The sequence below is a fragment of the Martes martes genome (genome assembly GCF_963455335.1).
Source record: "Martes martes genome assembly, chromosome: 14".
Taxonomy (NCBI): Eukaryota; Metazoa; Chordata; class Mammalia; order Carnivora; family Mustelidae; genus Martes; species Martes martes.
In genome coordinates, this window is record NC_137902.1 from 233,610 (window position 1) to 246,100 (window position 12,491).

The window sequence follows — 12,491 nt, forward strand, 5'->3', positions numbered from 1 at the left end:
CCCCCCAGGTGCCCCCATGGAATTTTTTTTTTTTTAAGGAATTCATAGACATATTAACGTTAACTACATTTTAAAATTTCTAGTTTCTCCTCGAGTGTATTCTGAGTATAAGTGTAACACAACTCAGCAGTCCCCCCCCCTTTTTTTTCCAGCAGTCCCCTTTTTACTAGTTGGTTAAAATGTTCAAATACTTTAAATGTAGTCTATAGGGCACCTGGGTGGCTCAGTGGGTTAAAGCCTCTGCCTTCAGCTCAGGTCATGATCCCAGGGTTCTGGGATCAAGCCCCACATCAGGCTCTCTGCTCAGCAAGGAGCCTGCTTCCTCCTCTCTCTCTGCCTGCTTCTCTGCCTACTTGTGATCTCTGTCTGTTAAATAAATAAATAAAATCTTTAAAAAAAAATAAATGTAGTCTATATATGTAATATCGCCCTTTTCTTTTTCAAATATGCCACTTTTTAAACAAAGCCTTCGGAAACGCTGACGGCAGTTCTGCTGCACTGTCAATAGACGGAGCCAGGGTTCCTGCGGTCCGGTACTCTGTGTAGTGTCAGGTTTTAGCTTTAGTTCTGAGTCCCAGCGACTACGCAGCACACGTTGAGTACAAGAGTTACTCTAATGGAATTTCTGGAACAAGCTGCTAAAATCCCAAACACGCTTGAATTCTCAGCACAAAAATGTCCCTATTGTGACCATCTCAGCACTAAGCATTCCCGGGACTGCGGGAGGTAAGCCCTCCCAGGCGGCTCCCTGACCGAGATGATGGACTCAGGGGAGGAGTAAGACACCAGATGAGAATGAGGATGAGGACGCAGCCCCCAGCCCCGCCTCACAGAGCAGCCCTCCCACCAAGAGGGCAGCAGGTGCCCTGCTCACCTTTGTCACCTGGGGTACAAGAAATGTCCCCCAAGGCATGCAGCTTGAAGAAACCTTGGAGGTCAACAACACAGATCGCCAAGGGGAGCGGCATCTCTCAGAGCCCTGGGACCACGAACCTGAAACAAAACCCTGTCGAATTCCGGATTTCTCACAGCTGACTGGCAGGTGTCCCACACAAAACACTCGAGTGACAGAGCAGTGGACACACATGCAAGCTCCGGGACAGCAGCAGGGAAGTCCCCTTGGAGGGGCCGTCTGACCCGGGAGGGGAAGAATGAGGTGGTCCGTGCAGGGCGCGCTGGGGCCGACTTGGGACTGGAGAAGAGCCCAGGCAGGTGTGGCCCCAAGACCCTTCCCCCAAACACACAGACACGCTGGCTCGTGCCTGCGGCCAGGGTCTTCCCCGCCGCCCCCACCAGAGCCCATCACAGGCTGCAGCCTGAGGCACCAGGGGAGGCAGGAGCCGCTGGCTTCAGGGTGGGTGCAGGGCCATGAGCCCCACCGCCTGCAGTTCCCGCACCTTCCTCCCAAGTGCCACTGACCACAGCACCAGCCTCCCTGGGCCTGTCCTGGGAAGAAGACCGAGCTCTGCGGGGGCAGCCTTGAGGCTGACCTTGACCTCCAGACATGCTGTCCCCTCCTCAACTGGGAAGTGGCAGCACTTTGACCCATTCCTGGGACACTTTGAGAATGCAGCAAAGTAAGAAGGGGTCAGCTGAGCCGAGCGCCCAGGCCTCCCAGCACACTCACCCCAACACGCCCACGGCACTGACATGCCCCCCACTCACCCTGACTCCCCAACCATCCCACCCCTCTGCACTCTGGAGGCGTTTTTTATTCACTTCCTCTGGAAACCCTCTGGCCCCAGGTCAGGATGGGGTGCCCTGTGTCCGCGCACTCTGGCCCTCCCCCAGCCCCGCACAGCTGGTGTCCACTAAGTATCTGTCAGCGTGGTCCTGGGACCGGCAGTGAGAGCTCGGGAATGTCTGGAGGCACCAGGGACAAGGGCAACCACAGCACCCAGTGTGCAGGGAACTCAAGGCGGGGGGCACCTGGCCCTGCAACGGCCCAGGCCTGGGGCCTGGCGAAGACAGATGTGACACGGAGACACGGAGGAGACACGGAGACATTAACAGACTTTATGTGCCTGCCCCAGCAGCCGTGGTGGCCTCCCATGTCTCATTTCTCCAAGAAGACTTCGCACTCAGCTCTAGCTAGACCCTGGCCAGACTCGGGGACATGAAAGATGAGAGCTTCCTCCAGTCACCAAAAAAGGCAGGCTGTCATTAACATCCCCAAATCTCAAGCCAGGGCAGACACTGTCTGTCAGAGGAAAGGATGGTGTCAGCCTCCCCCTGGCACTGGAGGGGCAGAGCTGGGCTCAGAAGGGGAGAAGCAGGACTCAGAGCCAGGGCCCGGGCAGCTGTGCCTGTGGGTCCTGCAGAGCGATGAGACGGTCGGCCTCCCTCCAGCCAGACAGCAGAGCCCCGTGCGTGGTGGAGTAAAACGTGCGATGTGTGGCTTCCCCTGCAAACAGTATCTGGAGCTGCAAGGAAAAGCCGGGGTTAGCACAGGGGGCCGGGCGTCAGGCCGCAGCCACACGAATCTCACTGTGGCTGCAGAGCTGATGGCAAGTATGTGGCTTTATTGTTCACGAATCCCGCTGAGCTCTGAGCCGGTCAGGAAGCGTAAGCAGGAACACAGACAGCAACCACTGCCGTGATCAAGAGAAGTTGCAAAATGGAAACCCAACAGACGGTTTGGGGTGTGATGTTAAGGACTTCACCCAAAACACAGAGTGAAAACCCAGAGAGATGGAAGTTAGGAGGGAAAAAGATTAAAAAAAAAAAAAATGAGGACCTGTCCCCCGTCCAAACAACAAAGTCCCACAAAAGAGGGAAGCAGCCGAGAAGAAGAACAGGCGCTGAGATGCTCCCAGGCTTCCTAAGAGGTAAGAAAGGAAGGGTGCTGAGTGGCTTCGGGCTTTCCGAGAGCAGCGCCGAAGAACGTGTTCAGAGCGCTGAGGGACGTGCCCCTCAACTAGGGGTGACGCCCCACGTGCGGCTCACATGGGGTTACGAGTTCCTGGACACGCCTCCCGTAGAGAGGCAGGGTCTGTGTCCTGACCTTGAATCTGGGCAGGCTCGTGACCACTGTGCAGTGGGGTGTGGCAGAGTGGCACTTTCTGACATCCTAGCTGGGCCACGGGAGGCGACGCAGCTGCCTCCTCCACGGGAATGTCCGGGCCACCACGTGGCCGCACTGTGAGGAGGCCCGAGCCACTCAGAAGCCAGAGGCAGGGGGTCCCATCAGTGTCCCAGCCCAGGGCAGCCGTGTGAGACGAGCAGCCTTGGACGGCCCCCACCCCAACCCCGAGTGACCCCGGCACAGGTCAAGTCTTCCCCACTGCGTCCCCAGACGTCACGGACAGAAACAGATGGTCCCACGTGCCCACCTACAGAGCCTGTCAGCATAACAAAGTGGTTGTCCCCACCTCTGGGTTTTAGGGTGGTTTGTTACATGCTGGCAGGACTGGAACATGCAGTCTAAGGGGAGAAGAAGGACATTTCCACACAGGCAAACTCCCTCTGAAAACTCCCCTCCCCTGCACCCCCTCATCAGGGAGCTACTGGAACAAATGTTCCAGAACGTGCGTGCATGGGGCAGGTGGGACACGGGGCGCATGGGATACCGGGCACAGACAGGCGAGGGCTGTGCGTCAGGAGCTGAAGCTGACTCGGGGGTGCGGGGAGGAGGCGAGAGAGGACGGAAGGCGTTAGCAGAGCCCAGGCAAAGACGGGTACAGAAATCGGAGGCCTGCACACTCCCTCCCTCGTGCACGCAGTCACGCTCACTTGCACGTGCCACACCTCCACACACCCACCCAGAGACTCACAGACACACACACAAGGTCTCGCACAGTTGCACGCTCGCATCTCCAGACAGGAAAGGACCCACGGCGCCCTTCCGGCCAGATGTGCGTGGGGCCTGGAGCCAAGCATATGACGGAAACCCTGAGCAGGGGTCTTACCAAGAGCGCTGCGCCACACGTGGGGAGGCTGGGGCGGAGCTAAGTGAAGAGGGGGCAAGAGAGCTAAAACCCTATCTGCCGTAGGGAGAGTCCATCAGGGGTGCCAAGAACGGAAAAGCCAAGGAGCAATATTACGGAACAAGCAGACTGTGAAGAGATTATAAGGCACTTGGGAAACGGAGCCCTGAGTTTTGGATCATACAGAGGAATTAGCATTCATTTTTAACTGGGACACCTTTGCTATAGTTACACATCTTCCGAGGGCGTCCTATGTCTTCAGAGACCCACTCCGGGGTGTCTGCGGTAAAACGATGTCATCCCATGGTGTGGGGGATGGGCCACGGCTGCCATTGCACAGCGTTGAAGCTGCAGGCACGGCGCGAAGGTCTGGGCGGCTCGTGCACATACCCGAAGTTCTCCACGGCTGAGTGTTTTGTAAAAAGAGGCAGATTCATGTGAGACTTAGAGATGCGGTGTGTTTGGAGCTGAGCCTTGGCTCCGAGGGCCTGGGAAGGGAATGCTGGAGGCCCTTGGCAGCCGCCGTGGTTTTTAAGTTTGTTATTCGTACCAGCACTGCAGGATTTTCTGATGCTTTAGGCTACGTGCATGTAAAATTCTGATAAAATAATGCATGTTTCACGATTCCTAATTTCAGAAACCACAGGGACCCAGTGCAGGGGTCCCAGCCCCGCCCGCGCCCACCTCACCTGTGCCTCGGCACCGTCCGTGGGCAGGGGCTGCGCCAGCTGGTCGATGTCGTCCCCGGTGCTGCCCACGGCCACGTAGCTGTAGGAGCCCCTGGTGTACGGGGCGCTGTGCCAGCGGGAGCGCAGCACGCTCCTGGGCGCAGGGAGCTGGGCGTTTCCTGCGCCCAGAGACGCCCGTCAGTGTGGCCCCACTACCCCTGGCCCCAATCTAGCTTCCCTTTAAGACCCCGCGGTTTAAACGGAAGGAAACCACCCAGGAAGAAAACCTCACCGCGAGTGTATTCCTCAGAAGCTCTCCCTGTCTTACCACTTTGCTTAACTCAGGACACCCAGAAACAGAAAAAGGCAGTGGAAAGTGTTTGCAAAGCCGTTTCAGTTCCTCAGACATAAGAACCGAGTGACCCCACTCACAGCAGGAGGACTGTCCCTGGAGGGACAGAGCACCAAGCTCTGTTCTTGCAAAGCTGGGCTCCTGTCCAGAGATGGCCAGCAAGGAGCCCCCACGGTGCCCGGCCACACACGCTCCGTACCTGTCACCCGGCGAAGCACTTGGGTCAGAGACAGAAGCACGTCCTCGTCGGACAGCGTCTCCATGAACTCAGACTCCAGCCCAGCGATGAAGCCGCAGAGGACGTGGACAGACCTGCTGGGGAGACACACGCTGAGACGACTTGTAGCCGGCTCACCCGTGCTCAGCCCCTGCGGTACCCCGACAGCAGGTGTGGCCTACAGCCCACCCTCCGGGGTTCCAGCCCCCAGGGACTGTGAGGCCACAACCCTTTCCACAACGCCGAGACAGTGTTTGCTGTTTCTACTCTGTCAACGTCCACACTGGTGTGCAAGGCCCACAGGAGTGAACGGCTGTCCCTTCGCAGAATTGGGCCCAGCACATGGTGTTCTTCCGTGACACACACCCCATGAAAAATAAATGAACAAAAACGCCAAATTCACTTGAGAATGTCCTAGATGAAGCAACGCACGCCATTAACTGTATTAAATCTCGAGTCCTGACTGCACGGCTCTCACATTCTGCGTGACAAAACGAGATCCGGCACAAAGCACTTCTGCTGCATGCTCGTGTGGCACCGTCTTCAGGACAGCCCTGGGCGGTAGCTGGAGTTGCCAACTGCGTAGCTCCTTTCACAAACACCGTTTCTACTTGAGAGAACGCGGCCGGTATTCAAGCTTGGTTGTGTGGCAGGCAGGTTCTCGAAAACGAGCAATGTGTCCATCACGAGGAAAACAACGACAAGCATTTACTGCCAATGAAGAAATTTAAGCACTCAAGCAAAAATTACAATTTTAGAAAACTTGTATCTGCCACCAACAGCTCGATAGGTTCCCAATACCAGGAGACTTTCCTGAGACCCGTGGTGATATTAATAAACGTAATTTTTTGAGGTCGTACATGAAACAGATCAGTGTCTGGAATGCCCAAGCTAGGGACGGGTGCACGACCCACTCAACGTGCAGGGCAGGCAGCAGAGTTCGGAGCACAGACGTCCACGACGAGCTTCCAGCCTGCACACGGTGCCTCACCCAGGAGGAGCGACTGCGTCTTAGCTTCGGTTTCACAGAACACCCACGACCATCTGAAGACTGAGCGCAGCCCCTTCTCCAGACCGCGCGTCTGGGTCGAGACGTTTCATCCGTCTCAAGTGGAACGAGACACGGCCCCACACCTTCTGACAGCCTTGAGAGCCCAGCTGTCCGCGATCACGCCGGACGGTAAAGAGATGAGGAAAAAAGCCAAAGCATCGCTACTCTCCTCGCTAAACTTTGTGTTAGAAATATAGTTATTTTTCTTTAATAAACGTGAACTTGATTTCATTTAAAAGTATAATGGGGCCCTGGATGGCTCAGTCAAGCGACCGACTCTGGATTTCAGTTCCGGTCGTGATCTCAGGGTCTTGAGACCGGGCCCCATGCCAGGCTCTGCGCGGAGCGTGGAGTCTGCTTGGGATTCTCTCTCATCCTCTGCCCCTCCCCCCTCTCAAAAAAGATGCTATCTATGCTAACATGGTATAGATTTACTCAGTTTAAAGAATAAACATTTGGGGTGCCTGGGTGGCTCAGTCGTTAAGCATCTGCCTTCGATCCTGGGGTCCTAGGATCCAGCCCTGAGTCGGGCTCCCTGCTCAGCAGGGAATGTGCTTCTCTCTCTCCCTCTGCTCCTCCCCTGCTGTGTGCTCGCTCTCTCTCTCTTTCTCTGTGTCTCAAATAAATAAAATCTTTTTTAAAAATTTTTTAAATTTAACAGTTTCGTTTCTAGTGTGGTAAATGTACAGACACAACCCACCTAACGGACGCTCTTTGGAACCCTCAATATTTTTAAAGAGTATGAAACGGGGTCCAGAGACCACAAAGTGTGAGGGCCACCGTCCTGGACCACAGAGTGTCCTGAAGACTGTCGTCTCCACCAGTGTCCTGAGCACAGGCCACAGAGCCCGGCATGGGGCAGCTGGCCGAGCACGCCAGCCACCGCTCCACTACGTATCCGCAGCCCTGGGTAACTTTCCAAGCCCCTGGATGTCCGCTTTATCTTCAGTGCAAAGGACACGTGCGGGTCCCCTCCTAGGTAGGAGGACCCCACGCACCCAGCTCCTTTGGCTGTTGGGGATGAGCTTTGTTGGAAGGCATGCCTGCGTTTTGTCCTCCGGGCCCGGAATATGGTCCCCAATCCTGCCACGTCTCTGTGTGGAAACTTGGACTCACATCTGCCAATCGACTATCACACACTGGCTACGTCTTAGGCTCTTGTGGGAAAAATCGTCCCTCCGTCCCTAAATGATTCCTGGTCTTGTTTCTGAGTCAGCACGGAGCCCACGTAGACTGCTTGATCCATGCGTCATAGCCACCCAACTTAGCCACGGATGGGTCTTTGATTCCTGAGTTACAAGGAAACACAAAGGTGTTTCCTCAATTACTGCATCAGGTTGGAATACTGTCTCCCAGTTACAGACCCTTCCATGTTTCAAATTCCTTCTGTAACCTACACACCCCAGCTTCCTGGGGATTTCAGTAAACACTTTCTTACTGATTGAACACGCCCTCCCGGCCACAAGCTCATTCCAGCACCTAAGACACACCAACAGGCTGCCTGCAAGAGGCTTCCATCCAGCCCTGCAGTGGTTAGAGCCCCAGTGTCTGTCATCAGTGCTCTTGGGTGCCCTTGGAATCCCACCCAGAAATCCTCCAGAAATGCCTCCCAGTGAATCAACAACCAAACTAAGACCAACGAACCAGCTCCTCATCGCTCACCCCTGACGTGTCCTCAGAGAGACTCAAGCAGCATACATACTCAAAGGAAGGCAGGACCAAAAAGCCAATGAGCTTCTTGAACCAGGCGTGCCGCAGCTCAGACGCGACGTCCTCCAGGGGTGACGTGTCCTCCCACACCACCTGGATGTACTGGCAGTCTGGCTCCCAGAAGGGCTCCTCAAACTCCAGGAAGATTTTATTGTTGGTCCCAAAGCCCATTTTCTGGATCGCTTCTGCCTTCTCAGCGGGCAGTGGTGGTTCAAAAAAGGTGTCCAGATGTTCTTTAAGAAAACCTGGAATTCACAAGTGGACTCAGCTTACACCACATAAATCTCATAAAGTGGAATTGACCGCCACAGGAACCCACCCAGATGCCCATCGGAGGAGTCAGCGAAAGGAGGCATCCAGAGCCCACGTCCACTCGAGACCCACACCAGCCCCAGCTCAGCCGGGCTCCCAGAAATCGGGCTGGCTCTGGCCATTGGGACTCGGCCTCAGTGATCAACACTGCAGTGGAGGGACATGAAAGGCCCCATGGCCACCTGCTCAGGCAGGGACAGTTGTCACACCCCACCCAAACTGCTCTGTAGGACACTGTCTCACTTCAAAACCCATCTGTCTCTCAATGTCTGCAGACCCCGCTGCTCCAGGATAGTGTAGAGAAGCATCACGACACACGGGCTCTCTCCAGAAGCCATGGGAAAAATAACCTGCATGCCAAAAAAATTTAATTCTCGGCCAGAGTCAGACAAGATGGACTGTTTGCAGCACAAGCCAGTCTCCTTACAACACAGATAACTTGCAAGCCAGTGAGTAAAGGACAAACAGCCCAGGAGGAAGCAGACCCACAGAGGCTGCAAGGGCCACAGAGGGGTCCCATGCCCCCCACCACGGTCCCGTTTGCCCAGACCCTCAGCCCCGCAGCTCCCACCACCGTGATTTATGCCACAGATACATTCACACAAGTGTTTTCTGTGCAGATGAAAAATGCTTTGTGAAACAAAAAAAGTGAAAATAGACTGTATTTCCATCAACTAAGGAATATTCAGCAACGACCCTCATGTATAAGGAAATACTATGCGGTATAAAGAAGCACTGTGACCGGTGTCCCCGCTCCCGGTTAGCGACACCAGCAGACACAGTGACGCATCCGCTGGTGAGAGCAGGGGCTCCCCAGGCAGCACTGCAACTGTGCATAAACACAGACGCCGGCGGGGGGTGGGGGTGGGGAGGGGAGACAGACGGGTCTCCGCGTGCGGACTGGGGCGCATTGACAGAAGTCGTATGAACCGAGAAAGCAGGGGGCGGCAAACAGAGCAGCAGAAGACGATGCTAGGACGTCCAGTGTGGTTGCACGTGTGGGAGAAAGGAGCTGGGTGCTGAGCTAGCTAACCACAGCCCGCATCCCATCCCGAAGGAACCCCGGGAACCCACATCTTCCCTCAGCTCGGGCCCTGCCAGCTTTGTGAACCTGCACAACTAACTTGTCATGCCGTCCGCCTCTGTCCAAGAGGACAGGGACATACACGCCCCCAGCTGCTGCGGGGTAAGTGAGACGGCACAGGCACAGCTCAGCGCAGCCGCCTTCACCTTTTGTCAAGTTGCCAAAAGAGCTTCTGTCTCGGGTGTCAGATCTAGACTCAAACAGAACCATATGCTTGACCCATTCCTTGATTACACCAGGACGGAACCTGAGAGCTGGCGCTCACACCCACTTCCGTCTCCGAGAAAGCCCAGCCGGGTGAACCGGAGGCCGTCCCAGCCGCCCCGTAAACGTCCTCGGAAGGAGCAAGACCCGCGTCTTCTCTCGCTGTGAAACTCAGTGCCAAAGCGTGCAACTGCCACACACACGAGAGAATAACCCTGTTGGAAACTAGACTGAAAATGCGAGCTACCCCCGGACCCGGCCCTCCAGAGCCTGCTGCCGGGGCCCCGGGGGTGGGCGACCAAAGGGAACCCCGACAGGGGAAACGGCTTCACCTAAGGGCACAGTGACGATGACGTGATGTGCAGGGAAGCAGGCTCCGTCCTCGCATTCCACCAACACCGGAAACGTCTCCCCAGGAGACAAGGCTTCCTGGAAGGCCCCATTCCAGCGAATGGTCTTCACAGGCTTGTTAAAAACAATCACGTCCTCCGGCAAGGAGGCCATTATGCGGCTTGTGAGCCCCTGGTAGCCCCTAGGAGACACAGAGGTGTGGGCGTTTTCAGAGCGAGCTGCCGTCCGAGGAGGCCCTGCCGGGAAGGCAGGAGGAGCGCAGGGTCTCCTCGGGGACACGGTCGCCACTGCCCAGGCTAACAAGGGGATCAGGTGAGCGTGAGCGAACAGAGGTAACTGGGAGGACAAGGCCTCCTCCCCACCCGCCTGGAACCCTACTTCTGATCACAAATGCCCACCCCTGCCGGGAGACTTGGGGTGATGCCAGAGAGCCCAGCGGGACAGTCCTGTGAGGGCCTCTTGAGCGCTCGGTGGGGGGACAGCCACCCGCCACGGGGTGGGATATCTGCCCATCACAGAGGCTGGAGCCTTACACAGCACTCAGCGCGTGAGAGGCCTCATAAACACGGGAGGAAGAAAGCGTGGTGAGAGGTGCGGCCTTCTTTTAATCCCCTTTTCTTGAAAATAATTATTTTTCCCAAGTGAGCAAAACTAGAGAAACCAACAGGCAACCTCTCTGAAACAAGGAAGACAAATGGCCTCCTGACCCTCTCACCCTTCCCCTACTTCCCAAAGCTCAACCTGAGGCAAATGGAAAGGGTCCCGGGGTGCACGGAGGGGAACCAGAGTACCTGGGGAGGGACCGGGTTCCATAAAGGGGGGCAGGCTCAGAGGGGACTTGGGTGCATGGAGGGGGTCCCAGGGTGCATGAAGAGAGGCCCGGGGTACGTGGAGGGGGGCAAGGGTGCCTGGAGGCGGCACATGGAGGGCGGACTCGGGGGTGGGGCATGCACATACCCAGGAAAGGTGCAGTCCAGCCCTGGCAGCACGGTGTACTCCCCAAAGGGCACGAGGGCCACCAGGTCCATGCTGTGGGTCCCACTCACACAGCACTCCACATTGAAGAAGCTGTTGAGGACGGCCAGCTTGAGCTTCCTGGTCTCCTCATCCTCCGTCCAGCCAGCCGCGCGCTGACGGATCTCCTTCTTGAGGTACTCCCCAACACTGGGCACTGGGGCGTCGGCCGTGTGTAGGAACTCCCGAGTCTGGTCTATGAGACTATAGAACAGACTCGCCATCTCCACTACCAGCTCACGGCTCACACTTACCCCAGAGCTGGCGTAGGACACGGAGGGCAGGCCCACATGACCCCCAGTTTCGATGTGCTGGTTCTCCTCTGACAAGTCCTTCTCCCTCAGCAGCTGGTACTTGGCAGCCAGCTGAAAGACCGGGTTGCCCTGTGAGGGCCCGTGGATCCAGTGGGCACCCAGCTCTACCACACCACCTGGCAGGGGCAGCAGATGAGACTTGGAGGTTCTCTCCCCACAGAGGCCAACCCTGAGCCCTTCTCCTGGACCGCACCAGCCCGGCCCTCCCCAAACATGCTCTGAAAGCCTGATCCGAGGACACAGAGTCCCCGAAGACTACAGTCCTAGGGCCTGCTCAGACCTAGTTTAAGCGGAACATTTGGCCTGCGCCTGCCTTCAGAGGACATTTAGAGAGCCGCCACGGGGGCAGAAGGGGTGCCTGGGGGTGACCCGGGGGCTGGAGGGGGAGCTCCTCGAGGGACACAACCAGAAGGACTGCAGAGACACAGGCTACCCTCCCCGGCAGGGGCCGGCCCTGCCAACGGGACGGCTGAGTTTCGGGCACCGGTGAACTCGGCCTCATTAAGGGAGGGGCGGGGGCAGGCAAGGCTTCCGGGTCGGCCAACCCCGGGTGCAGGCCGGACCGGGCGCGGCAGAGCCGGGGCCGCACCCGTTGGGTTCCGGAAATGGGCTCGGGGAAGGGGTTCCGGGAGAGGCCGTTACCGAAGCCGCGCTCCGAGCGGATGCGGCCGCCGGCGCGGGCAGTGGCCTCCAGGACCCGCAGCTGCGGGAAGGCCGGGTGGCGGCAGAGCCTCTGCGCGGCGCCCAGCCCCGCGATGCCGCTGCCCACCACCAGCACCCGCGGGCCGCGGCCCGAGCCCTCCGCGCGGCCTCCGCTCGACTCCATCGCGCCGTCCCAGGCAGTCTCCGTGCGCCCCCGCCGCCCCGAAGCGCGGAGAGCGCCGAGGGTACCCGGCAGGGGCGGGAGGTGGGGCGCGGGGCGGGGCTGGAGGCGCAGCGATGGGGAGGGGCGGGACCGGGTCCGGGCACCGGGCGGCTGGCGACGGGACGGGGGGCGCGGGGCGAGCCGGGCCCGGAGCGATGGGGAGGGGCGGGGCGAGGGCTCGGGGCGGAGGGGAGGGGAGGAGTTGGAGGAGGGGCGAGGTGGGGGCGGGGCGGGTCTGGAGGTGGGAGAGGCGGGTCTGGAGGCGGGGCGAGGGGAGGGGCGGGGCGAGGGCTGGGGCGGAGGGGAGGGGAGGAGTTGGAGGAGGGGCGAGGTGGGGGAGGGGCGTGGCTGGAGGTGGGAGAGGCGGGTCTGGAGGCGGGGCGATCGGGAGGGGCGTGGCGAGGGCGCGAGGCGGAGGGGAGG

At 58.1% G+C, this 12,491-nt stretch overlaps 1 protein-coding gene across 3 annotated transcripts; it reads right to left on the minus strand.

Moving 5' to 3' along the window:
* Positions 1-1,996: 1,996 nt before the first annotated feature.
* On the minus strand, positions 1,997-12,154 carry PAOX (polyamine oxidase). 3 transcript variants are annotated; one of them, XM_080822302.1, is made up of 7 exons: positions 11,846-12,151; positions 10,833-11,319; positions 9,857-10,056; positions 7,917-8,169; positions 5,146-5,261; positions 4,616-4,773; positions 1,997-2,423 (listed from the first exon to the last, which is right to left on the minus strand). In XM_080822302.1, exons 1-7 carry the CDS (start codon positions 12,027-12,029, stop codon positions 2,280-2,282), a joined length of 1,542 nt encoding a protein of 513 aa, XP_080678428.1. In that variant the 5' UTR covers positions 12,030-12,151; the 3' UTR covers positions 1,997-2,279. The 3 variants fall into 3 exon arrangements, with proteins under 3 accessions (XP_080678428.1, XP_080678429.1, XP_080678430.1); XM_080822303.1 differs by having other exon boundaries at positions 5,146-5,258; positions 11,846-12,150; XM_080822304.1 differs by lacking the exon at positions 4,616-4,773 and having other exon boundaries at positions 1,998-2,423; positions 5,146-5,258; positions 11,846-12,154.
* Positions 12,155-12,491: the final 337 nt, after the last annotated feature.